At 38.6% G+C, this 24,767-nt stretch overlaps 2 protein-coding genes across 6 annotated transcripts; one reads left to right on the top strand and one right to left on the bottom strand.

Annotated features, from left to right (window-relative positions):
- Positions 1 to 11,805: 11,805 nt before the first annotated feature.
- On the top strand, positions 11,806 to 19,705 carry LOC110692253 (afadin- and alpha-actinin-binding protein-like). 5 transcript variants are annotated; one of them, XM_021869248.1, is made up of 16 exons: positions 11,806 to 12,172; positions 12,271 to 12,299; positions 12,400 to 12,517; positions 12,621 to 12,718; positions 15,618 to 15,714; positions 16,328 to 16,417; positions 16,504 to 16,566; positions 16,685 to 16,759; positions 16,861 to 16,926; positions 17,037 to 17,114; positions 18,015 to 18,125; positions 18,215 to 18,292; positions 18,401 to 18,520; positions 18,959 to 18,999; positions 19,098 to 19,122; positions 19,224 to 19,705. In XM_021869248.1, exons 1-16 carry the CDS (start codon positions 12,140 to 12,142, stop codon positions 19,227 to 19,229), a joined length of 1,128 nt encoding a protein of 375 aa, XP_021724940.1. In that variant the 5' UTR covers positions 11,806 to 12,139; the 3' UTR covers positions 19,230 to 19,705. The 5 variants fall into 5 exon arrangements, with proteins under 5 accessions (XP_021724940.1, XP_021724937.1, XP_021724939.1 ...); XM_021869249.1 differs by having other exon boundaries at positions 11,808 to 12,172; positions 19,227 to 19,705; XM_021869245.1 differs by having other exon boundaries at positions 19,098 to 19,705.
- Positions 19,706 to 22,906: 3,201 nt separating this feature from the next.
- LOC110692369 lies at positions 22,907 to 24,276 on the bottom strand. Its single transcript, XM_021869374.1, has one exon. It carries the CDS (start codon positions 23,770 to 23,772, stop codon positions 23,164 to 23,166), a length of 609 nt encoding a protein of 202 aa, XP_021725066.1. The 5' UTR covers positions 23,773 to 24,276; the 3' UTR covers positions 22,907 to 23,163.
- Positions 24,277 to 24,767: the final 491 nt, after the last annotated feature.

A 24,767-nucleotide genomic window follows, 5' to 3' on the forward strand; every position in this document is an offset into this window, starting at 1 on the left:
AACATGATCCTGGGTCGACCAACCTTGAATAATTCCAAGGCTGTTATAATCCCGTCTCTTATGCTGCTTAAGTTTGAGAGGGATAATGGAACAGTCGGCTCTCTAAGGGGAGATCAGAGGATGGCCCGAGAATGCTATCTCTCGGATGTCAAGCCCACTGTTATGGCCACTGGGTCAAGTGGAGAAAAAACAGACCTTGACAATGTCAAGGAGAGTGCGCCTGTTCAAGAAACAGGTGACAAAAAGAGAAAGGCGTCACAGTCAGAGTCCGCAAGAAAAGCAAGAAAATAGCAATCATTGGCAGAGGAGCGGCCGGATGAGTTCCGCCCTCAGCCGGCTGGTGAGCATGCGGACCTGATCTTAGACGATTCACGTCCTGACCGAACAGTCAAAGTTGGGACGACTGCTCTGAGAAACCTTGGTGACGACTTTCACAACTTATTAAAAGAATACAAGGACATCTTTGCATTTGAAGTCCATGAAATGCCAGGCATTAGTCCTGATCTGGCAGTACATAAACTCGCTGTGGATCCGAAAAAGAAGCCGGTACGGCAAAAGAAGCGGAACCATGGCGAAGAAAGAAGTCAGGCGGCAGCCGCCGAAGTTAAAAAATTACTTGATGCAGGGTTCATTCGGCAATGTTACTTCCCAGACTGGGTTGCAAATGTGGTTCTTGTTAAAAAGCCGAATGGTACCTGGCGAATGTGTGTAGACTACACAGACTTGAATAAGGCGTGCCCCAAAGACAGTTACCCTCTGCCTAAAATTGATAGCCTGGTCGACTCAACAGCCGGCCATGCTTTGATGAGCTTTATGGACGCCTACTCTGGTTTCCATCAAATCCCTTTGTGGAAGAAAGATCAGGAGAAGACGGCCTTCGTCACTGATCAGGGGTTATACTGTTACACGGTCATGCCGTTTGGTCTTAAGAATGCCCCGGCCACCTTCCAACGTATGATAAACACTGTGTTCTTTGATCAACTTGGGAGAAATGTCGAGGCATATATTGATGATATGATTGTCAAGTCTCAACTTCAAACAGATCATCTGTCGGACCTCCGAGAAACTTTCGCCACACTCAGGCGGCACCATGTCATGCTCAATCCCAAGAAATGTGTATTTGGAGTTGAGTCTGGGAAATTTCTCGGATTCCTTATCAATCAGAGAGGAATAGAGGCGAACCCTGAGAAGGTACAGGCGGTCATCGACATGCAGTCGCCCCGTACCGTCCGAGAGGTTCAGAAATTAACAGGTTGTCTGGCTGCCTTGGGGAGATTCCTAAGCCGATCAGGCGACAAATGCCTATACTTTTTCCAGGCAATTAAGAAAAAGGCAAGGTTTGAATGGGGGCCGGATGCTGAGGCCGCCTTCCAGAAATTGAAAGTTCACTTGCATTCCTTGCCGAGGCTGGTCAGCCGTTTGCCCAAAGAGGTTCTCTACATGTACCTGGCCGTCTCTGATCATGCGTTAAGCGCTGTGCTCCTTGCTGAAAGGGACGGCTGTCAGCTCCCGGTCTACTTTGTCAGTCACGTACTGAAAAATGCCGAGTTGAGGTATCCTCTAGTGGAGAAATTTGGTCTTGCACTCTTCATGGCTGTCAAAAAATTGAAGCCCTACTTTTTGGCACATGCAGTCGTTGTGTATACCGACCAACCAATCAAGCGGCCCCTTACTGTCATGGAGTCATCAGGACGAATGATCAAATGGGCCATAGAAATTCAGAGCCTCGAAGTTACTTTCGAGCCTAGAAAAGCAGTGAAGGGGCAAGCCTTTGCTGACTTTATTGTAGAGATGACTCGTCCTCTTGACTCTCAAGTTCCAGACCAAGTCTGGAAGGTATATGTGGACGGAAGCTCTACTTCAAACGGTTGTGGAGCAGGCGTCGTATGTCAATCTCCAGAGGGCGACAGGTTCGAGTATGCTCTACGCTTCAGTTTTCAGGCTTCAAACAATGAGGCAGAATATGAAGCTTTACTAGCCGGGATCCGCATGTGCAAGGCGGCAGGGGCAAGAAAAATAGACGCCTGTTCTGATTCACAATTGATAGTGAGTCAGTACAATGGCGAATACGAAGCAACCCATCCGGCCATGATCAAGTACTTACAGACGGTCCGACAAGCAGTCGGCTCCCTTGAGGATTTCCATCTAATCCAAGTGCCGAGATCAGAAAACAACCAGGCAGATGCCCTGTCAAAATTAGCATCATCCGCCTCCTCCGATACTCCACGAACTGTTTTTTGGGAAGTAATGGAGAAGAGAAGCATCGAGGAAGACCCTATTGGAATCTTAGACAGAAGCTCAACCTGGATGGATTCAATCAGGGCATATCTTACAAACGGTACGCTGCCGGATGATCCTCAACAGGCGGCAGCACTGAAAAGACGAGCCACCAATTTTGAAATTATAAAGGGAGAACTTCACAAAAGGGGGTACCTACAACCCTTCTTAAAGTGTGTTACTCCTGAAAAGGGACGAGAGATACTAGACGATCTCCACTCTGGTTACTGTGCTTCACATATAGGTGGAAGGACGCTTGCTCAAAGGGCAAGGCGCCAGGGCTACTTCTGGCCTACCTTAGAAGCTGATGCTATGGAGATGGTGAAAAAATGTGACAAGTGCCAAAGGTTTGGCAAATTAATTCACCGTCCGGCTACTGACCTCACTACTATTCATAGCCCACTACCGTTTGCTAAGTGGGGCATGGACATTCTGGGTCCATATACGCCTGCTACAGGCGGCAGAAGGTACATACTTGTTGCCGTTGACTACTTCACTAAATGGGTAGAGGCGGAGGCTGTAAAGGGAATAAAGACGAAAGATGTAATTTCATTCATTTGGAAAAACGTAATCACTCGGTTTGGGGTTCCCATGTCTATGGTTTTTGATAATGGTCCCCAATTTGAGACGCCTGTTCTCAAAAGCTGGTTGGGTGACCAAGGAATTGCAAACTACTTTGCATCTGTCGGCCGTCCACAAGCAAACGGCCAGGTAGAAGCCTTTAATAAAATCATCTCAGACGGTCTCAAGAAAAAGATTGAACGAGCAGGCGGCCTATGGGCGGATGAACTACCACATGTTCTCTGGGCCATTAGGACGACTGAAAAAGGGGCGACTGGAGAAACTCCATTCCTCCTAACTTATGGTGCGGAAGCTGTTCTTCCAATAGAACACTACGAGCCGACCCTTCGAATAATGCTATATGACGAAGAGGCAAACTGGGAAGCCATGCGCCTGGCGTTAGACTCACTCCCTGAAAAGAGGGGCAATGCTGTCTTACGCCATGAGATTTACCGTCTGAGAATGACTCGATCATACAACAGAAAAGTGCACAGGCGTCCACTCAAAGTAGGGGACTTTGTACTTAGAAAAATGGAAGCAGTTGGTAGGGCTAATGAGTCTGGCAAACTAACTCCCAACTGGGAAGGACCTTACCGAATCTATGAGGAAGTCAGGGACGGTACCTACCGTCTGGAAACACCAGACGGACAACCGTTGCCTCGAACTTGGAATGTAGATAATCTTAAAAAATATTTCTTCTGAATGATGTAAAGAACTACTTAATAAAGTTCGCACTTACTATTCAATTTTGTATTACGAGGGGCATGCCGTCTGTACCTTTACAGTCGGCTACTCTCCATTGAGTTTTTTCACTCCATCTTCAGAGGGGCATGCCGTCTGTTCCTTTACAGTCGGCTACTCTCCATTGAGTATTAAACTCACAATACTTAGCTAAAAAGATTAGGGCCTGGCCGACCCTGTGCCTAACAGGCGGCTACCCTTCTTTTACTTAGCACCTACGTTCACCAAGAACTTACCAAGGCCGCAGGCCGAATGATCAGACCAGGCGCCAAGCCAACTGATCAATTTATAAAACTAAAAACTAATACGACCTGTCCCAACATCATAGCAGGCGTCCGACGGCATCCCTCCGGATGAAATTCGTCGCAGAGAGCAGCTCCCTTTTGGGTGGAACATTGTTCTATAAACTAATTACACGGCACCTATACGACTGTCCCCAAGGGCAACCACGTAGCCGTTTTTGAGACAAGGATAACTCTATCACTAACCAAACCAGTGGTAGCAGTTGACATCTGAGTCAGATAACCGCCTGTATTACTTGGGATAAATGCAGGGGGTACCTATTGAGTTAATAGCCAACAAACATTGGCGAATCAAGGGGTCTAGCCGGCCTACGCCGCCTGGTACCTCTACTCCTCAAACAAAAGTGGCGGCGACTGAGTAACTCCAACGTTAACTCATAGTCACTCCTTCAAACTTGGTATGGAACCTAAAAGGTTGGAGTCGTCCGCCTGTTTAAACAAACAGGGGCACTCAAACCCCTATTCCTACCTGGTAACCTAATGAGTTAATAGCCAATAAACATTGGCAAATCAAGGGGTTCAGCCGGCTTCCGCCGCCTGGTACCTCTACTACTCAATCTAGATTGTGACGAAGACTAAGTAACTCTTATGTTAACTTAATAGTCACTCAAACTTAGTATGGAGCCTAAAAGACCGATTGAATAAATGGCCGACTGATCGCCCAGCTTGGAAACAGACAACCAGTCGTCCAGGGGCATAGGCGGACCATCCGTACCTGTCTACAATCGGCCATGCAAAACAGTCGATATAGTGTACAAAGCAATAGCAAATATTCAACACTTAGACGAATTTCAAGACCAAAAATGATTGCATTAATGATAAAAATATTCAGAACCCCGGCCCCCTGGCCGGGTAATTACAAAAGCAAACGGCACGCAGGCCGTGGAAAAAATACTTAAAGCTTAAGAAGGGGGCAGTTCAGTATCAGCAGCTGCCGCCTGGTCAGCACTCTTCTTGCTGGACTCGGCTTTAGCTGCACCCTCTTTTGATGCCTTACCCCCAAGTGGCACAAGCGCCACAACCGGCTCTTCCTCCTCCAACGCACCATCCAATGCCTCTTCTTCAGCAGCCGCCAGGATCTGTTGATTATATGTTTCCGAACACTGGCGGTACGTTCTTTCCCAGGAGGCAAAGTCGGCACTGGGGAACAGTCGTTCCCAGGTCATGCGCTGGATTTGAGCGGAGTCTTCCACCATCTCCCGGACGAGCTCTTTCTTCTCTTGCTCGGCCTTTTCCGAGAGCTCTTGGGTAAGACTCTTCTCTTGGTTCACCAGGCGTTCTTTTACGTTGGCCAAAGATTTCTCCATGACTTCGTAAGAGTGCATTTTTTGGCGAAGAGGCTTCAGCTCGGCCTTAAGGTTTGTGACGGTCGCCTCCAGCTCGTCAACCTTCTTTTGGGCCGCCTCTAACTGAGCCCGGACAGCGGCGGTAGCCTGCGCCTGATAATAAAGAAGATCAATGGTCAGTACTTCATTTTGGGCAATTTGAAACATTGCCTTATCACAGCTGGAGGCGGCCATAGCTTTTGCGGCCTTTACCTCTTTGTTTTTCCGATCAATCGGCTTGCGAAGGCTGTTGACCCGGAGCAGGGCCTAAGTACAAAGAAAAACAGGCGTCAGCTTTCAAGCAAAAAAAGATAACAGGCGTCCTGGAACTCATATACCTCAGCAAGGATCCCTGAAATCCCATCAAGGTCAAGGGTGCCGGCACCCCTGACCGCCTCCCTGTCAGATGGAGGAACTACTTTAACCATGGACTTGGCTACCTCAACCAAGTCAAGCCCCTGAGGGCCGGCTGCATTAAGCGAAAGGAAAAACAAGTTAGACCTAGTCAAGAAGGAAGCAAGAGTGAGTTTTTACAAGTGAGGGTCCATACTACTAGGCGGCCCCGCCGGGGTTTTTGAAGAAGTGGCCGGCTGCTTCTCAGCCGCCACCGTTTTCCTGGAAGACCCAGGAGAGCTTGCAACAGTCGTTCTCCGGGCCTTGGGGTCCGGCTGTTGCGAGGAAGAAGCCCTTGGAGTGCCAGACTGAAAACAAAAAGAGTTAGTATATGCATAAGACAACTAAAAGAGGAAGAGTTTTCGAAGCTTACCAAGGGTGCCCCCTTGTTGGGGGAGTCGGCATAAGACTGTTTCATGAGCGAGGCCCGCAACATGGCCGCCGCAGTCTTGGATGCTGTTATTTTACTCATGGCGTCAGCTGCAAAAAATAAACAGCAAAGTTAGTAAAAATCTCAAGTAAACAAGGCTTGAAAAAACAAAGTATTTGACAGGCCGGCTACCTCTAGAGCACCGACTGCTGAGGCCACAGGCGGCCAAAAAGTACTCATCATAGAGCCACTTAAAGCTCGGGACGCAGTTTAGGGGTACTTGCTCTCGTACCCCTGAAGTAGAGTTCACCCTAGTCTCTACTTTGAAGAGTCCTTTGTCTAGGATCTCTTTTTTAGCCTTTGGGGGAACAGGCGGCATGCTGCGACCGCCTGCGAGAAGAGGCGGATCCCTATTCCACTTGTTAAAGCGTTGGTTCAGCTCCGTGTCTGAACCCTCAATGATAAGGAAGGTGTTCCGCCAATCCTTCCATTTGTTCGCTTTACCTCTCGTCATGAGGTAACCCCTATGGCTCGTTAACTGATACCAGCCGGTACCTCCCGACTTAGGGGTCCGGCTGAGATAGTTCATGTGGGCGAAAGCCTCAAAGCTTGGCTCCACCCCGTACATTTCGCACCCGGCCACATAGCCGAGTACGTTTACCCAAGAGTTGGGGGCTAACTGCCATAACCCCAAATCATACCCATCTAAAATCCGCTGAACAGCCGGATGTAATGGGAAGCGCAGTCCAGCTTTGATGGCCGCCACATAGCAGCCAAAGCAGCCGTCATCATAGCTGGTACCAGCCGGCCAGACGACAGTGTCTTCTGGATCCGGCACGAACAGTAAAAATTCCGGGCCCATTCTGTGGTTGGCAATAAAGCTCGCCACGTTGTCTTGCATGGTTGCGATCCGGCCCCGGGGCACCTTGCAGTAGTAGGGGGCGTTTTCCTCTCTGTAAGAGGCGGACGGCTCCGCCCAATTGTCCCCCTTCTCAACTGCGTGAGAAAGTCTCGCCTCTTGTAGGCGGCTATGTTTTTCTTCTGAGCCTGGAGAACTGTGGCCAGAAGAGCTGGACTCGGACTCGTCCTCTGATGAGTCCGAAGAGGACGACTCCTCCCTTCTCCTAGAGGGGCCCGCCTCCTCTCCCTTAGAAGGAGCAGGAGTAAAGTTAGACATATCAACGGTAAGATGGGAAGGGAACACCTTGCCCCCTCTCTTAGAACTGTCGGCTTGGCAGCCGCCTCGGTTCAAATCTACATCTGGCGCCTGGTCAGATGTTTCACTAAGGAGCACCCTTTGGGAGGAGCCATCTGAGTTTGATATCATGGCAGTCTTTTTGGTTCTGGCCATCACGTTCTGCATAGACACAGATACAGTCGGACTTTGTATAAAGGGCAAAGATGGGTCCAGAAAAGGGCAGGCGGCACTCCTAGTCCTAGATTCAGCCGTCCCCGGTGACCGGCTGATCACTAACTTAGGTCGTGTCGTGTGCTTCCGTGGTGCCATTTCAAAAAAATAAAAAGAAAATTAAGAGTAAGAGAACTGAGTTACCTGAACGAGTGATGGTCGATGAAGTTCTGGAAATCCGGGTCAGTCGGTTTGTCAGAACAGGCGGTAGGCAGAAAATGTCCGAAATGTCAGAGCAAGTTCAGGGGTCCGAATGTTCTCGCAAAGTTCTCAAATGTGAAAATGACCGAAGTCAGCACTTCCTTATATAGGCGAAGTGAGAAGGCGAAGGGTCGCTTCCAAATTCAAAATGTGGGCGGGAAAATCTCTCGGCCGTTTGCAAGGTGACACCTGTAGCAGGCCGTCGCCTCTCACCATGCGACACCTGTCACAGGCGACACGTGACCAGTCACGTGCCACCTGTGAGGGGCAAATGATTAGGGGATTTTTATCCTCCAATCACCGTCTGACAAGTGGACCAACCAGGTTCCGCCACGTGTCCTTCACGTAGGCAAATAGGAGCCTGCCACGTGTCAATCACAGATACGTCCTCTGCGGACTAATTGAGACACGCCACGTGTCCACCCATGCCAAATGGGAAAACCGGCCACCAAGGCCCAATCCTGTTTAGAGGCCCGGTCAGCCCTAGGTTTACCCTAAACCTAGAGAGTGGCACGCTTCTCAAGACTATAAATACTCCTCTTAATCCTCATTAAGAGGAGGACGAAAAAGAGAGAATCAGAGAGAGAAAAAGTGACAGAACACTAATCACTCACGGATTATACATTAAACACTCTCACCTAGAGAGACCTTATTACTTTAATTTCCGTAATCATTACTCCTTAATCAGGTACTAACTTGACCGTTGGAGGCGGAGCTCTCAGGAGTCTCCGTTATTTTGCAGGTACAGGCGGCCGGTTCCAGTCTCGGTGTTGTAACTCTCCCGCAGGACATCAGAAAACCCCGAAACAAATATTGTTATGATAGTGGTAGAAAAATTATTTAAACCAAAGGATTTGAACCTATAACATTGAGTTTTGATTATCTTAATACTAGGGTAACTAACGCGCGCGATGCGCGCGCCATATCCAAAATTTATTTTGGTTGGGTAAATTACAAAATTAGTTGTTGATAATTGATATATAAATAACTATGTTTAGAGGTATAAATGTCCAAGGCAACTAACATTAATGAGAGAAAAAAAGTAAATAAAATTTTTGAGGGTATAATTGTCCAAACACTATTCATTGAAAAAAAAACTTGTACATATCAATGAGGGTATATATGTAAATACACATTTTGAAGGGTATAATTGGCATTACACTATTCATAAGAGTAATCTTATACTTTTTATAAGGTAGGGAAAAAGCGTTACTTATAAGTGTCACAACATAGTTCACATTACTTTTGAATATTTTAACAAGGGTGGACATCTTCCTTATTGTTGCAAATAAACATGTGTTTTAACTTTTAAGTAACCATTGTTGCCACCTATTTGAGACGCGGAAGACGGAAGGAAAGAAAGGAGTATGTAGGGGGTTTACGTGCTTCAAGTTGAAGAGTCTCTTAATGATTTTGCTGCTGCTTATAAGTACTCTTGTATGCTGTGTTGGAGTTACATAAGTTTATAGGTACAAACAAAGGTGTGTAAACATGAATTAAGTTGCTAAAGGGTGCAAATAATGCATCGATAGTGATGTGTTGGCTCGTTCATTTAAGTTAAGGTGGCGATGTGTTTTTGTCACAATTTGCACAGTTTGGTCGTTTTTATGTTTTTCTATATAAGATTTTTTTGGTTCAATACTTCTAAGGAAGGAAATATGAGGAGAACTTTTTGTGTAGACATGGCTATTGATATGTGTTTATATATGAGTTGCTTGATTAGAAATTAGATAATTTGGTTTATGTATTAGGGTTTTGTTTAGCTACTTTGCAGCTTATGTTATTATGGTTCAATTATTAAAGGCTACTTGTAGCCTTCTAACTTGTTCAAGCTACATTGGTGTTGTTTCTAAATTCTAATACTTGCTTGCTAGTTTTCTACTTTTCTTTCAATAAAATTACAATTTTATTTTTCTTTACTTTTTTTAATGACATAATACCTTTAAACCTTTTTATTTACCCTACATAGTATATTAGTACATACTTTACAAATTTTCAATTGTGGTTGAAGCAATGGGTGTGCTTTAGGGCAAGGGAGGGGAAAGGTGGGAGTGGAGGGAGGAATTTGACTCACATGGGAACGAGAAATTGAAGGTAGGACAATGTTGTGAAGTTAAGGTTGTATGATGGGAGGCTGTGAACAACAATATTGGTAACCAAGCGTTGTGGCCGATGATGGGTAAGCTGTAAGTATAGTGCATGTGTAGTGGTGAACACTGAGTACTCTAAAGTGATGTTTGGTTAATAAGGAAGTAGAACGTCATACGAATTTGGAATTTATGGGAATTAAATTGCTTACTTTAAATGCATGGGATGTTTCAAAAGTTGTTTGGTTTGCAATATGGGAAAGTGACTTTCCATAGAGATTTTTATTTACATAGGGGAGCTAGGTAATTAAATTCTTACATTTTTTGGGAAGTGAAAATACTTCTCCATTCCACCATTTTTTTTTGTCAACCAAACAACTCTCCTAATTACAATTCCTAGGATTTTTCAATTCCCATATTTTCTTTTGCCAACCAAACATCACAAAGTAACTTGTTTACATATATAAGAATTCTCAATATGTATTATATTCCATGTACTAGTATGTAAATTAAACAAAATAACACAATATTATTATTATTATTTTTTTTTTTTGGAGAATATGAAGTTTACATTTGTATATATATGACACTTGCAATTAAATTAGATTCAACATAAACAAATGTAAATTTAAATGAATCTCACTATTAAAAACACTAAATTCAAACAATTGTCAAGTTCACACTCCTTGCATTATTTCATCAAAATTTCAACACTAACACATGGGGTCTAACAATGTCGCAAAAGCTTCAAATAGTTAATGAGGTAGGTTTTGAAAATTCTTATATGCACTTAGTTGCACCCTAATGGTATTCTAAAATATTCAAATGAGAAAAAAAAAATAAATAAAAAAATCAAATGACTATAAATTACCTTTTTGCCGCGCATATCTTTAGATACAGTGAAATTTTCTGCCTCTAATAGCTTGAGTCTTATATGACTTTAATAACGCCCCTTTGTTAAATTTTGCCTAAATGGTATCACTTTTGTACCAAAATACTTTTTCATTGTTACCAACAAAATTCTTTGTTGTTACCATCTGAATATAGCTTAATATCAACAAATGTTATTAGAGTCACGGAAGACTCAAGTTATTAGAGGCTGAGAATTCCTCTTAGATACATGTGGGTGTATGCAAGAATCTCTCATGAGGTATTATTGATTTAAGTAAAAAATTAAGAGTCTGTATCTGATTAATTACAGTCAAATTCTTTTTCAGTACCGGATATATAATGCTCTTGACTCATTTGAAAAAAAAAATATTGATCAAACAAAAGATTTTTCTGAATTGGATTAATTTTAGGAAAATTTGATTCTAATAATCTCACCTTTAACCGGTTCGCTGCTAATAATCCCACCTTTGGGGGGTATTCTCTTCTAATGGTCCCTTATAACCGGTAACTTGTTGTTTGGGTAATTTTTTTTTTTTTTTTAATTCCTTGGCCACTAGGAGGTAAGAAAAAATATTAATCTTTTTATTTTTGTTTTCAAAACAATAAGGAAGAAGGAAAGGGAAAAAAATTGCTTTTTAAATTTTTTTTTTATAAAAGAAATATAAAAAATATTTTTTTTAAAAAAAAAAAAAATCCTTGACACCAGGTGGTAAGGAAAAAAATTAATTTTTTTTATTTTTGTTTTCAAAACGATAAGGAAGAAGAAAAGGGGAAAAAAATTACTTAAATTTTTTTTTTTTAAAAGAAATATAAAAAAAAATATATATTTTTTTTAAAAGAAATATAAAAAAATATATTTTTCTTAAAAAATAAAAATCCTTGGCCACCAGGAGGTAAGAAAAAAAAAATTAATTTTTTTATTTTCGTTTTCAAAATGATAAGGAAGAAGGAAAGGGAAAAAAATTACTTTTTAAATTTTTTCTTAAAACAAATATATAAAATATTTCGACGAATCACAAAGTGACACGTGACATATTAATCCACTACACCGGTCACCAACAGGTTAGGGACATGGGATTATTAGATAATAATGAAAAGGTGGGATTATTAGTAGCGAACCGGTCAAAGATGGGATTATTAGAATCAAATTTTCCTCAGTTTTAAAGGCAATAGAGGGAGTACACATGTAGTTGGGGTTGGGTGGGGTTGATGGGATGAAAGTAGTCAGGGCAGTCACGTGAACAACAATGGTTGATAATCTGACTGATAGCTGATTATTCTGAATTACGAATAAAACGTGGAATGTCATCTTCCCTAATTAACTCCCCCTTCACTCCCATTACACCATTACTAATAATTAATCACCCCCTTTTTTTCAAATACAAAATCACTTTTAAACAATTTTTCCTCCAAAATTAAATTCTCATTTTCAAACTCACTCTCTCTCTTCTTTCTCTCTCCTCCCTACCTTTGTCTCTTCCTTCAAAGATCTATCATCCCTAAAAAAACAACTCAGACATTTTCTCTCTCCTCCTCTCTCCATTGTCGTCTTCCTCCTTTGAACCTCTCAACACCACTATATAATGCCGTCTTCTGACACTGACTCTGTCTTTCCTGTACGTGCTTTCTCTCTCCTCTAACTCTTTCTCTCTCTAAACTTCTTTCATTTTTTTTGTTGATTTTTTTTTTGTGGATTTTTCGTTGATTTTTTCAGTCTTCTCCTTCCTTGGGATTCGCAATGAGGTCAGTTTCTTCAATTTCTAACTCTGTTTCAACTTAACTTAGGGTTTCCAATTTTTGGAGTTTTTTTGAATTTTTTGTTGATTTTTTTGTGTGGTGATAGTAGCAGTGAGATGAATTTTGCGGATGTGAACAATTTGGAGCATTGTATAAAGTATTTAAATCAGACGCTTGTTACATTCGGATTTTCGGCTTCGCTTGATCTGTTTGCTAATGATCCAGTATAGTACATTTCCTCTTTTGTGTGTTTTGTGTTCAATTTCTGTAATGTGAGTTATTTTTCTGATTGGATTGGTGTTGTATTGTGTTGTGATGTTTCGGCAGGTTTCGGTGGCTCGTACTTGTAATTGTATGTACTCTTTGTTGCAGCAGAGGCAGCGTGATATCGAGTTCCGAGAATCAGCGAATGAGCAAAGACAGCGGTATGAATGGCTGAATTAGAATGTTTTGCAGCTGGTTTTGGTTTAATTTGTTGCTTGATTTTGGTAGTAAATCTTTGGAGATACTTGAATTGATGATCTATTAGATAAGATTTTTAAATTTATTTGTTGTTTTGACTTTTGAATCCGATCATCTTGTGGTCCTATTATCAATTTTAAATGCAATTGTAAGAAGTGTGTGACTCTGATATATTGCTATGCTTTTCAGTTTGTCTGTTGAATGTCTAGTTTGCTCGAAAAACAACCATTTTCACATGCTCACTGAAATGAGCTCATTGAAGTTTCGCTTCGTTGTGAATCTTGTGATCTATTTAGGATTTTAGGCTGCTTTCAATACTTCCATGACGATGTAGATTCCATAGGCATTAGGTCCTATTATTTGTTTGAGCTTCCTTGTCATTTTCATGGTCTTTACTTGTCTTTTATGAAAATCTAATATATTGCAAGCACAAAAACGAGTTCTCTCATTTATTTATATCTCATGTTGTTGTAATATTTTGATCTAGAAGTCTCTTTAGTGATATTCATCAGTGTTTACATGGATATTTGCTATAAATATTTACTTAAATGGACCGTGGATTAAATAGGATGTTTGAGGATGAGTCTTCTATGTATTGGTATTGTGTATGGACAAGAATGTTTTTTTAATGTCTGCATTTCTAGACTTTCTAATGTTATCTATTGATGATTACCTTTGATGTTCCATTCAGATCACTCGTAATCTGGTTAGCTAATTGATTACTGCCATTTAAGCAGCAGCTGTAGCATGTGAATTGTTTCTTTTCATCTAGTCATTTCTTTGTGGCTGTTGAGTATGTTTGCTAGCAAAGGAATGATAAACATATTGTACCTCCCAATTTTCTTCTACAATAGTGCCAATTTTCACCTTTCTTGCAATAATCACCTCAAATATCAACACCAGAATGGATCAAGCTAATATAGCATTGGGGGCTTAGTATTTGAGCTAAAACTTATGTTTATTCGCACGAACATATCCAATTGTAAGGTTTAACCCCCTGAACTTCAATCAACTACCACAAAGCCTATAACTAGCTGTCTTGAGTAGCTTTCTAATAGTTTAAAACTTTAAATGGCTTTATCTACTTGACTTTGAGTCCACTTGCTTCATTGCCATAGGCATGTGAAACAACCGCAAGCTTCGGCTGTGTGTATAGTGATTCTATCAGAGTACCTTTTTTTTTTGTCCCATAAACTTATGTATACTTTGTATATGTTATGTATGGATTGCACCTGTTATGATATGCTGAAACAACAAAGTGAAGCCATGCTTCTTGACTGAGACCTTATTATTGGGATGTATCACATCGTCATTTGCTTCAAATTATTGGGTCTTGGTATGCCTAATACAATTTCTTGGCTCTACCTAGTGGGCCTTTCTGCCCTGATAGTTACTATTTCTTTGACCTGTTGAGCTTAACTTATGGAAGAGGTGGCATGTAATCAACCAAATTTAGATGTTCTCCATCTTTTTGTCATAACCCACGACTCTGTAATGGAACTACTTTATTAAGAATGACATGTAGAATTGGAGATGTCTGTAGAATTTCAGTGAAATTATCTTTGTTTCTGCATTACTCTTTATGAGGGAAACTACCAGGTTGGCATAAAAAATCTTTCCTTAATTGTTGTAAACAAATCGACCTGCAAAGGTACCAAAAAAATGGCTGAGTACATACAGAAGTGTTTATTTAGTTCAATTATTAAATGAGGCGCATGTGCTACTACCTTTGTTTATCTCATTTCCTTGTTTATTTTCTTTAGCCTACATTGTGTTTGCACTTTAGTTTTAGTTTGTGGAGGTTGTTAGTGGCGTGCGGTGGCACTAATGGTTGCTGCCAACCTATGTTATTCAGACTCATTTTACCTCAAGTTCTGTGTCGGATCCTTGACAATTGGACATGAGTGGGAACTTCGAAGTAGATAGGAGCTGTGTTGAGAAGACATAAATTGTTGGTGTTCAAAAGGATGGGGCCTTTCCCTTCAAGATCATTGGGAAATTTCTGTTATGTTTATTTACTCAATTCTAGAGGTTGGGTGGTTCTTGCAGGGAGAAGTAAAGTATTTGGTGCTACATGACATTCATGGTGGTTAAGGAGTTTCCATGACAGCAGCCATGGATGCTTAAAATCAAGCTTAATTATTGATGTAGGGAGGAGAATTTTTAGACTGGTTGCTGTGGCCTGTGGGATTTCATATAGAGGAGTGCTAGACATATAGGAGCTGTTTTTGTGGTGGGGAAGCGGAATACTTTGGGTGCAATTATTAAAAAAGAGAGAAGAAAAGGAAGGTTTATTTTGGACTGAGAGGATGGTACGTAGAGCAATTTTAATCCTTAGATACCAAAGAAGTAGGTAATGTCAAGATTGGATGACGGCAGAGAGGATGCAGAAAGTGGCATTGGGCTTTATGTGCACTGCCCTGTCTTGTAAAGAAGTTAAAAAGAGGAGAAGAAAATAAGTAAACACATGTCTATATTAGTGAAACCCACTGACCCTGGCGTTCCCTGTTTTGTTTTTTATTCCTCGAAATGGCCTGTGGATTTTAATCTCGATTTGGAAAAGACCATAATTATATTATGTTAATCTGGAAGGTTAGCCAAATCTTTCTAATAAACTTAACTGACAGAATAGGTTATGCTGCAAAAACATTGATCTAGGTGCTCTTGTACTGACTGTCACATAGCATCGTTTGCAAATAACGAAAGTTTTCTGAGAAAATGGAAACTTTGTTCTATAAATTCCTTTTACATGAAGTTGGAATTATTAAGGATTTTTCTTGTTTGATTGATTGTGTCTGTAACATGATATCTAATCATAGTGTAGACACATGCTTATCGGTGCTTTTGTGGGTTCTATTGCAGACTTAACTCAGACATATCAAGGTTGGAAGCCAAGATCGAGAGGCTTGAGTCACAGCTGGCAACAAAAGATAGGGAGATAGCAACAATTACTCGAACGGTATTGATAGATCTAATTTTTTTCATTCATTAACTACCTTACTGAGGCTCACAATATAGCAATGAAGTATTAAACTTTGTACTCTCTCTGTCCCTTTATTTTTGCTCCATTGTCTTTTTTGGGTCAAACTTTGTAAACCTTGACCGTAAATTACCGTTAGTCTATAAGAGAGAATATAGTCATGAGTGATGTTGTTAGATTCGGCTCATTGCATGTTTTATTAATATCACGTTTTTATAACTTTTACGTGTATGGAAATGAGGATATGTGCGTTCTAAGATGTATCTTGGAGACCGTGAAAAGTTAAATGGGGCAAAAAATGGGACAGAGAGAGTATATGTTTTCAAATGAACAAACCGGGGGGGGGGATACAAGGAACTTTTTTTTTTTTTTTTTTTGGGATTAAAATAATAGAGATATTTCTAGACTTACACTTTTTTATAGCTAGGGTGGTGCAATAGTAGTTAAGCTGTCTGACTGCAAATTCAAGAGTGCATATTAATGTGACTTGCCAGGATGTTGGTAGCTTGCTCATATATGATTATTTAATTGAAGTGATACTCAGCTAAAGTTTGCTTGCAATTATGTTGAATCCTGCTTTCCATATGTTTAGGAAGCCAAGGCAAGAGCTGGATTTAAAGGACAAATTGAGAAGTTGCAGCAGGAGAGAGATGAATTCCAGAAAATGGTTATCGGAAACCAGGTTAGAACTCATTTCTGGCAGGTGGACTCCCCTCCCCTCTTAAATTCAAGTTCTTTTTCTGACACCGTTTTTTTGCCCATCGAAAGCAAGTGAAAACTCAACAACTGCATGAAATGAAGAGGAGAGAGAAAGAGTACATAAAATTGCAGGTATGGTTTGTGTCAGAAAGAATGGGTTTTCATGCTATTATTGCTGTGTTACTTAAATATTCGGGACCTACTAGAGTTGGGAACACTCAGACCATAACTGATTTTTTCGTACTTGCAGGAGAGGCTTAACCAAGTTGTGAATGAGAAGAAGAAGGAATCTAGATCTGGCATGGAGATAATGAATTTGCTGCAGGTATGGATAGACAAATTATTGGTGGAATGTTGGTTAGGCTCCCTTATGCTGTCATTATAGGTTTAGCTGTTCAATTAAATTGTCATGGCACTTGTATGCAGAAAGAAGGAAGGCAGCGTGGCACATGGAATGGAAAGAAGACAGACAATGACTTCTATAAAAAGATTGTATGTAGAATGATGGATTGTGCTTATCAGACTCAGAATTCATTAACTTTCACATGCCGACTTTGGGGAAACAAAAGGGCTGATTTACCCTAAATTATGTATGTTTGCAGGTTGATGCTTACGAGGTCAAAAATCAAGAACTGATGCAAGAGAACAACGATTTGAGGGCCTTGTTGAGATCAATGCAGGTAAGTTTCCATCTGTATTGATGTCATCATCTTCTAAGCATCAGTCTTTATGAGTTTTTCAAAAATGTTATCCCAGTTCTCTGCTGTTCTAGGGACTTATTTGTTCTCAAATTGATATCTTTACACAAAACTCCTTTTTTTTGCTAGATTTGATAATATTTTCAACTGACTAAACTTTGAGAGATGTGTTGAGTTCAAGTTAAATTCTAAGACATTCATACAAACATTATCAACATGTCATTCTTTTGGGTCCACATTGTTGTAGTTATAATCTCCTATTCTCCTTAATATAGAGAAGTATCTGTATCTTAAATCAACTTTTAGTTTTCTTCTTTTGCCAGTTAACTATGATTAGAAAAATTATAGCTATAGGAAATTATGTTACTTGGAAAGATGCATGTCAATAAAAAATGGAGTGTCCATCTTCTGAATTCTGATAAGGATGATTACTTCCCTAAACTACTCTAGTATTGATGATACTGTACATATATTATGATTCCTGCCGGCAAAGAGAAAAAAAAAGCCATAATATGCCTCTTTTCTTTATGTAATGTAGAAAATTAAGTGGTCGATTAAAAAATGTCTGCTTGTGATTTGAGTAATGAATGTGCAGTTTAGAAATTAGCAAGGAGCAAGTAGAGATGCTTCATATAGGAAACTTGGCTTGTCCAAGGGAAAGGAAATCAGATTAGAGGAAGAAACACGTTTAAGTAAAGGGAGCTCAGTGTTCCCAAATTAATAAGTTAATTAACTTTAGAGGTAGTAATTTTTTTATTGAATAGTATTGGGCAGCCATAACTTGCCTCAGCCTTCATCTATAATTTCCATTTTGGTGTTTATGCACAGAAAATAATAGTCCTATTGAAGTTGATAATGACTTTGAAAATTTGATGTTGGCAGGAGGATATGCGTGGTTTCCTAAATGCCCCGAATGGTTCAACCAAGCAACCTCTGACCTCCAATGAAAAGCATGACAATGATCTTTCACAATCTCCTTTTGGCGGAAAGACGGTATTTCTAGTTATTGATATTAAAGTAGACGAGTTTTTGTTCGGTGTCATTGAAAGTAATTGTTACTTTTGTCCTTGTCCTTGATGCAGGATGTCTTTGACCTTCCATTCCACATGGGCAGGGGTCAAATTGAGGAAAACCTTCGCGCAAAGATGTCTTCAATAAAGGTTCTTCTGGCATCTCCTCTCCCTTTTCCCATCATCTTGCACATATACTCTCAGTATTGCCTCGTCTCACATGTTTATAATTGTTGGCTCCCTATTTGATCTTTGAAGGAGCGCTTATGTCAGCTACAAGATGCACAAAAAGGAGCTGATGTTACTTCTGAAGTCACTGAAAGGGAGCTTGAACTTGAAGCACAACTTGTGGAAGCAAGAAGCATAATTCAAGAGCAGGTATCGTAGCACTCATGTATTCTCTTTCTCGAGTGAGAGGTGGGGTGCTGTGGTATATAAAGATTGCTTGGCTTCACCTCTCCTTACAAAATGATTTTGTACCATATCTTTTAAGAAAACAAGGTTTTGATGTTACCTCCAAAGTGCGACAGAGTTTTTTCATTAAAAATGTTATCTGGGTTAATTATCAGCGTTAATATGTGGGTATTAGGGAAGTTCCTTCAGGAGTGTGGCTGGGCATTGAAATTATGCTCCTAATTGCTTATGAAATTTTCAGTTTATTGTCATAAATTGTTGGTCCATCGTGCTAAATTATATCTCAGTTAACAAAAAAATTGTAACCTTGTCTATATGACAGTATTTGATTTCATTTATCACTCAGCCTCACGCCCTTCTTTATTCGCAAATGCTGAATCTACATTGTGTTTCTCCTTGCAGGCATCTATAATGTCCAAACAACTCAAGTCAGAAAGGCGTAGGTAAGTTAGAATCAACTCCATCTGCCTCGGTATATTTGTTGATTTCTTAGTTAAACCAATGCAACATTACTGATGTCCTATTTTATTTCTGTTTTCAGGGAATCACTTGTATCGACACCAGAGGTAAATTACCTGTAATTGTTCAGGGCTAAACAGCTAGGTAACTGTTGCATTTCCTGCTTCTTGGCTGAACTGTTGAATGATTGTTATCAAATTGCCTTCAGCAGTAACCGAGAACAAGCAATTCAGGCTATAGAGTGATCTGATCTGATCTGATCACGTATGTACTACCAGAACTTCTGGATGTATGAAGAATCATCTAACATAACCGTCGGCTATATTTGCAACCGACTCTCACTTGACCTTGTAAAATATCTACGAAGAGGGTGCTATTCGTGTAGAAACTGTGTAATATATGTCGTTCCATGTGGGCAGAGGGGCTTGAAACTAATGAATACACTATTCTATTAGTCCATCAGTTAATCGGTTTAGTGTAGGTTAACATGCTGTTTATATAATGATTTATGTCTAAGGTCTATACTATGATCAGTTTCCAGCTGAGTTGAGTTGGATTAGATTCCATTCTATTATCAATTGTTAATGTAATATGATCATTAATCAGCTGTATGTCTAGGCTGTATTCAGTCGTATGTGAGATTAATATTAAATACTCTGAATTAATCCAGTAATCGCTCTTATTTTCTCCTGTAACTTGTCTTAACTCAAATCTACTATTCTGTGAATATAGTAGGTGTAAACCTATCAACTTTCATTAATTTCAGCAGTTTTCCTCATTAAGCTAAACAATGGAAAACCAGCCTAACCAGGTAAAATTTTTAACTTTTAATAGATTTGCCGACTTTAAGCAATCAGAATGAAACTAGTGATTTCTATGGATTTTCTTTTCAATATATTTCATAGTCTTTAATCTTTACTTTTTATAAAATTTCCTCATTAACTAACACCCAAACATACTGTTAATTTTGTTTAGTTTGCCACACTATATCGGTTATTGAACTAATGATGGTTGCATATAAGCATAAATACATTTCCTACATAACCACATTGGTATTATTAATATAGAGATTTATAACAAAATCATGCATTGATTGACGTAGTTCTAATTTTTCATGTAACTTAATATTTTTATTTTTAGCATTTTATATGCAGGTTTAAAGGGTTCTCACATATTGAAGAAATAAGTAGAATTGAACACATATATTATACTCTACTACATACAATTTGTGGGGAGAGTATGCTCACATTGTCCATCTTGTCATTCCTTAATGAAATATGGTAGGTAGGCTTCTCTCATTGCTAAAAGAGAAGAAAATAAAACCGGTAATTAGTTGGCTATTCAAGATTCGAAGATGGAATCTTTCCAAGTTCCATCGTTGAATCCGAATCATATTCTACATGAAGATTTAGTTGGTGTGGCAAGATCACGTTTTTAGTTCTAAAGTATTTGCTTTTTTGTTGGGTCTTGGGTCCTAGGCCTCATTTACAACCAAAATGAAAAAAGAGACATATAAAAACATACCAAAATCTTGTTGTATAATTAAAAATTGAAATCAAGAAATTAGTTATCATTACAATCAAAGCCTTAATCAGGCAGTCAAATGCCACAAACAATTGTGAATGGCTTCCCCATTTCTTTTTCTAGCTACTAATCCAGCAACATGAACACCCTTAATAATAAACCCACTTTCTTCATCATCTTCTGCCCTTTTCACTACTGCCTCAACAAAACCAATCATCATCTCATTTACTGCTTCATACCCTTTATGAGGATCTCTTGCTTGAATAAGCATTGCCATGATAATAACCACGTTGCCTTCACCATGATCACCAATCCTTTCTACACCATTTTCGCTTCTTCGTCGAGTTATATCTTGTTGCTGTTTTACTACTTCTTTGACACCCTTTTGAATATGGAGTCCTTCAATCACAAGTCTTCCTAGCTTCTCAATTGCTTCTAAGAGAATAGCTTCCAATACATCATTTGGAGTGTTACATTGATTTAAGGTCAATCTTTGTGTGTTCTTTATTGAAATGTCGGTCATTGGCATCGAGTTAAGTAACCAAGTCATTAGATTTTCTTTTCCCATTGCAGCCATTTGACTTAATACCTGTAAAAATGTATGATTCAAGCTTAATTTAGTTCATCTAATTGCTATAAGAAAACCAATTTGTTTTTATTAAGAGATTCCTTTATCTTATGCACAAGTACATATGGTTACAAAAGGAGTAATAAAATACTGCTCACTGTGTTGACTTAATAATAAGCTAATTTATCAAAATTTATAGAATGAAAATTTAATTAGCTAGTTTAATATCTTTTAGAAGAAGTGGAATGCAAATTATTCAAAGAAGTATTCAACATCGTTTCAAGATATTATTTTGGAAAAATAGAAAAGTATAGGTATAACTAATTCGAACCAGAAAATATGTAGCAAAAATGTAACATTATCAAACAAGCCCTCAATTATGTACCTCTGAAATATTGGATCCGATATCATGTGGCACGAGTGATGGAGAAGAAAATTGGATGACCAAATCTTTGCAAGTCCCATGAAGCGCCTTCTTATTACCATTCAACGAGTAAATATAGCCTCCATCACCGTCTAATCTTCCAAGCCTAATATCCCTTTCATTACCATCAAATTTAGTAACATAATGTGGCTCATAATTGGAGTTGTTACTCCTTAAATGATTCTTTAGTCGCGCTATTTCAGTGCAAAGCCATTCCTCTAACTCCACTAATTCTTTCTCCAATTTGTGCATTCGTTGCCATTGCATTTCAACCAATAATGCATTACAATGATCATCTCTGAGGGAGGAGGGATAGTTCACAGATGATATCTTTTTACGATGATAAGCTAGTGATACTTTTTTCAATATAGGAATTGGACTTACAACTATTTTAGTAGATATTGATGACGAGTTTGAACATGGTATATGATTTCGACATGATAGGTAAAAGGATTTGATCTTTGAATTAGGCTTCTTCTTCTTTTTGCTTTGCATTGTTATTGATCTTTGAAGACAATTTTTTTTGGTGTTAATTTTGATTGAAAAATAATGACCTATATACTTGTAAAGTTTTTGGTTCAAGGTAAGATTACAGGATTAGTGTGTTTGAATTTTTGAAAATTTGAAAATCTGTTGATCTAAGCTAGGTATATGCAACGGCTATGAGGTATTGTAAGATAGGTTGTTTTTTCACCCTTCCAATGCTTAAGAAATTTAAAACTGGCATTGTAAAAATCTTTAACATGTATGTTTGTATAAAAGATGAGTTACATAAATGCAATTATACTTTTTTTTTTTTTTTTTTTTTTTTTTTTTTTTTTTTTTTTTGCATAAATAAGCGAGTATGTAATCGATCAAATTGATTGTCTCGTTATCTTTAAAATCTGATAAGTGGACTCATCACAATATTTTCATTTCTTAGTCTAATGGATGATAACTAGAGTATGTTGGTTGATAATAGTAAACTCTGAGAGGGTGGAATCCAAGATTTAAGATTGACTTTCATCTACATCACTATCTTTGTGTTTTCTCTATCCATGAAAAAATGGTTGATTGTGTCATTTAATCAAGTTGTGGACTATTTACTTTTATTTATAAGAAAGTAATACGTATTGAAAAAAATTTGAAGTTGTTTATGAAAATTTTAACCAAACACAATCTGATCAAAAAACTTGATTAAGATTTATACATTGTGATCACTATCAGACATAGTCAATATAATTTGACCGATCACAAATTCACAATATTTAGGGACGAAGTTAATAAGAGGTTAATTCCATACTTCCATGGGAGACAAAATACTTGATCAATTATGTATCATCATCCAAATTCACAATATGCATATTTGATAGATCCATAAATTACTCCCAATAATCTTGCACCTAATCCCACTCTCCATAATATCACTCATAAGTGATAACTTGAAATAAGGTTAAATTGAAGAATCAAGTATGAATTATAGAAAATATATTAATCTCATAATCACAAATTACATGAATCAAAGAAGCAAACACAAAGATTACCAAATGTTTAAATTAATTAGAAACTCTACGTTAAATACCATATTGCATGACACAAGTTTCAAGCTAAAAAAACATCTCAAAACATAAAAAAGGAGGTTAAAACAATTAATCAAGACTTTTTACCTAAAAATACAACTATGTCACTCAATCCCTTAGGGTTACAAGTAAACGCCTTCCCACGAAACAAAGCCTTAGTACTTAGATTATTAACGTTGCTTGAAGTTCTATCATCCCTAAACGAATTAGCTGATGAAGATGTCAACGTTGATGCAAACGAAGAGCTCGAATAACGAGCTGATTCACTATGACCATACCTTTGTGACTCGAAATTTCGTTGTTCTTGTTCATGATGGTGTTTCCTTTCATTATAAAAGATAATCTTTCTAGGAATAATTCCTACAACTTTATAGTTGTAATGACCTGCCATAGTTTTCTTGAGTTTCTTCACTAGCCATGCACTAGACCACTTTTTCGCCTTAGGCTCATCATCTTCGACATTGAAGTAGGGTTTCGGAAGGTTCATTGATAGCACTGCGGGTGGTGGGCTAAGGGGTGGTAAGATATCATCCGGTGGTGGTGTGATGGGCTTCCCTGGCTGAGCCTCCCACACGAAAGCCTTCCCTTCCAGGGGCCGCCCGTAGTAGAGCCTAGAAGAGCATGAGCCTACCGTTGATTGCCTTCCTAGGATTTTGCTAGAAGAAGAAAAGTCATAATCCATTTTTCTTTGAAATAAGCTTTTGTACTTTATGATAAAATGATAAAATTTCTTTGTAACTATGAGTAATGAATATAATTAAGGTGTGTATATTGTAAAGTACATACATATATATAGATTGAGATTATGTATATATATATATAAGCAAGAAATTATATACATAAAAAGCTAAAGTGAAGGAAAATGTTGATAATTTAATATGAGCACATGGTGCTAGCATGCATTATTTCAAGAGAATTGCGTTGAAAAGGTTTTTTTTTTTTTTTTGATATTTTTTTTTTAGTATATTGCAATTTACTCTTGATATTCTTGAATAGGTGTGTTACCTTTTTTATATATTGAAGCAAGCAAGTAAGGAAAATATAGGGAAAGAAACGAAAATAAAAACTATCTTTTTTCTTAAGATTATGATTTGCTAGCTACTTGGACTATTGGACGTAGATTAATACTATATTACTATGCAACGATTGGCTAATGGTGGGGCCATGTGTTAGCATGCTATAATTCTAAGACAAAGTAAGGTTAACTTTCCTTTGCATACACTATATGTTAATGTAATTTCTATCTAATCACCTTGTTTTATTGAGTTGACTAAACGGCTAAAAAGTGTCATTAATCACCTAACCAAGCCAAAAGGGGGGAGGTATGTATAAATGTATAATTAATAATAAAGTCAACTATGGGAAAACTTAATGTTTTCTTGCTTTTAATAAGAAAAGTAATCTTGATTTTTGTGGTTAGAAATTTGTAGTATTGTGTATACAATACATATAACAAGCTAGAATCAAAATTATGTGCCAAAACAAGCAATATAATCATGTTCACTAATGCTTCAAATGTTACATCTTTATTTCCTTTTCCAATCTTGTACACAATTAAGAATCTACTTCATTATGTGTTTGAGGATAATGTATACATTTTCCTTAGTTTCACTCTTTAATATATATATATATATATATATATATATATATATATATATATATATATAATGAACAACT

This window comes from Chenopodium quinoa, unplaced genomic scaffold (assembly GCF_001683475.1).
Source record: "Chenopodium quinoa cultivar QQ74 unplaced genomic scaffold, ASM168347v1, whole genome shotgun sequence".
NCBI classification, from domain to species: Eukaryota; Viridiplantae; Streptophyta; class Magnoliopsida; order Caryophyllales; family Amaranthaceae; genus Chenopodium; species Chenopodium quinoa.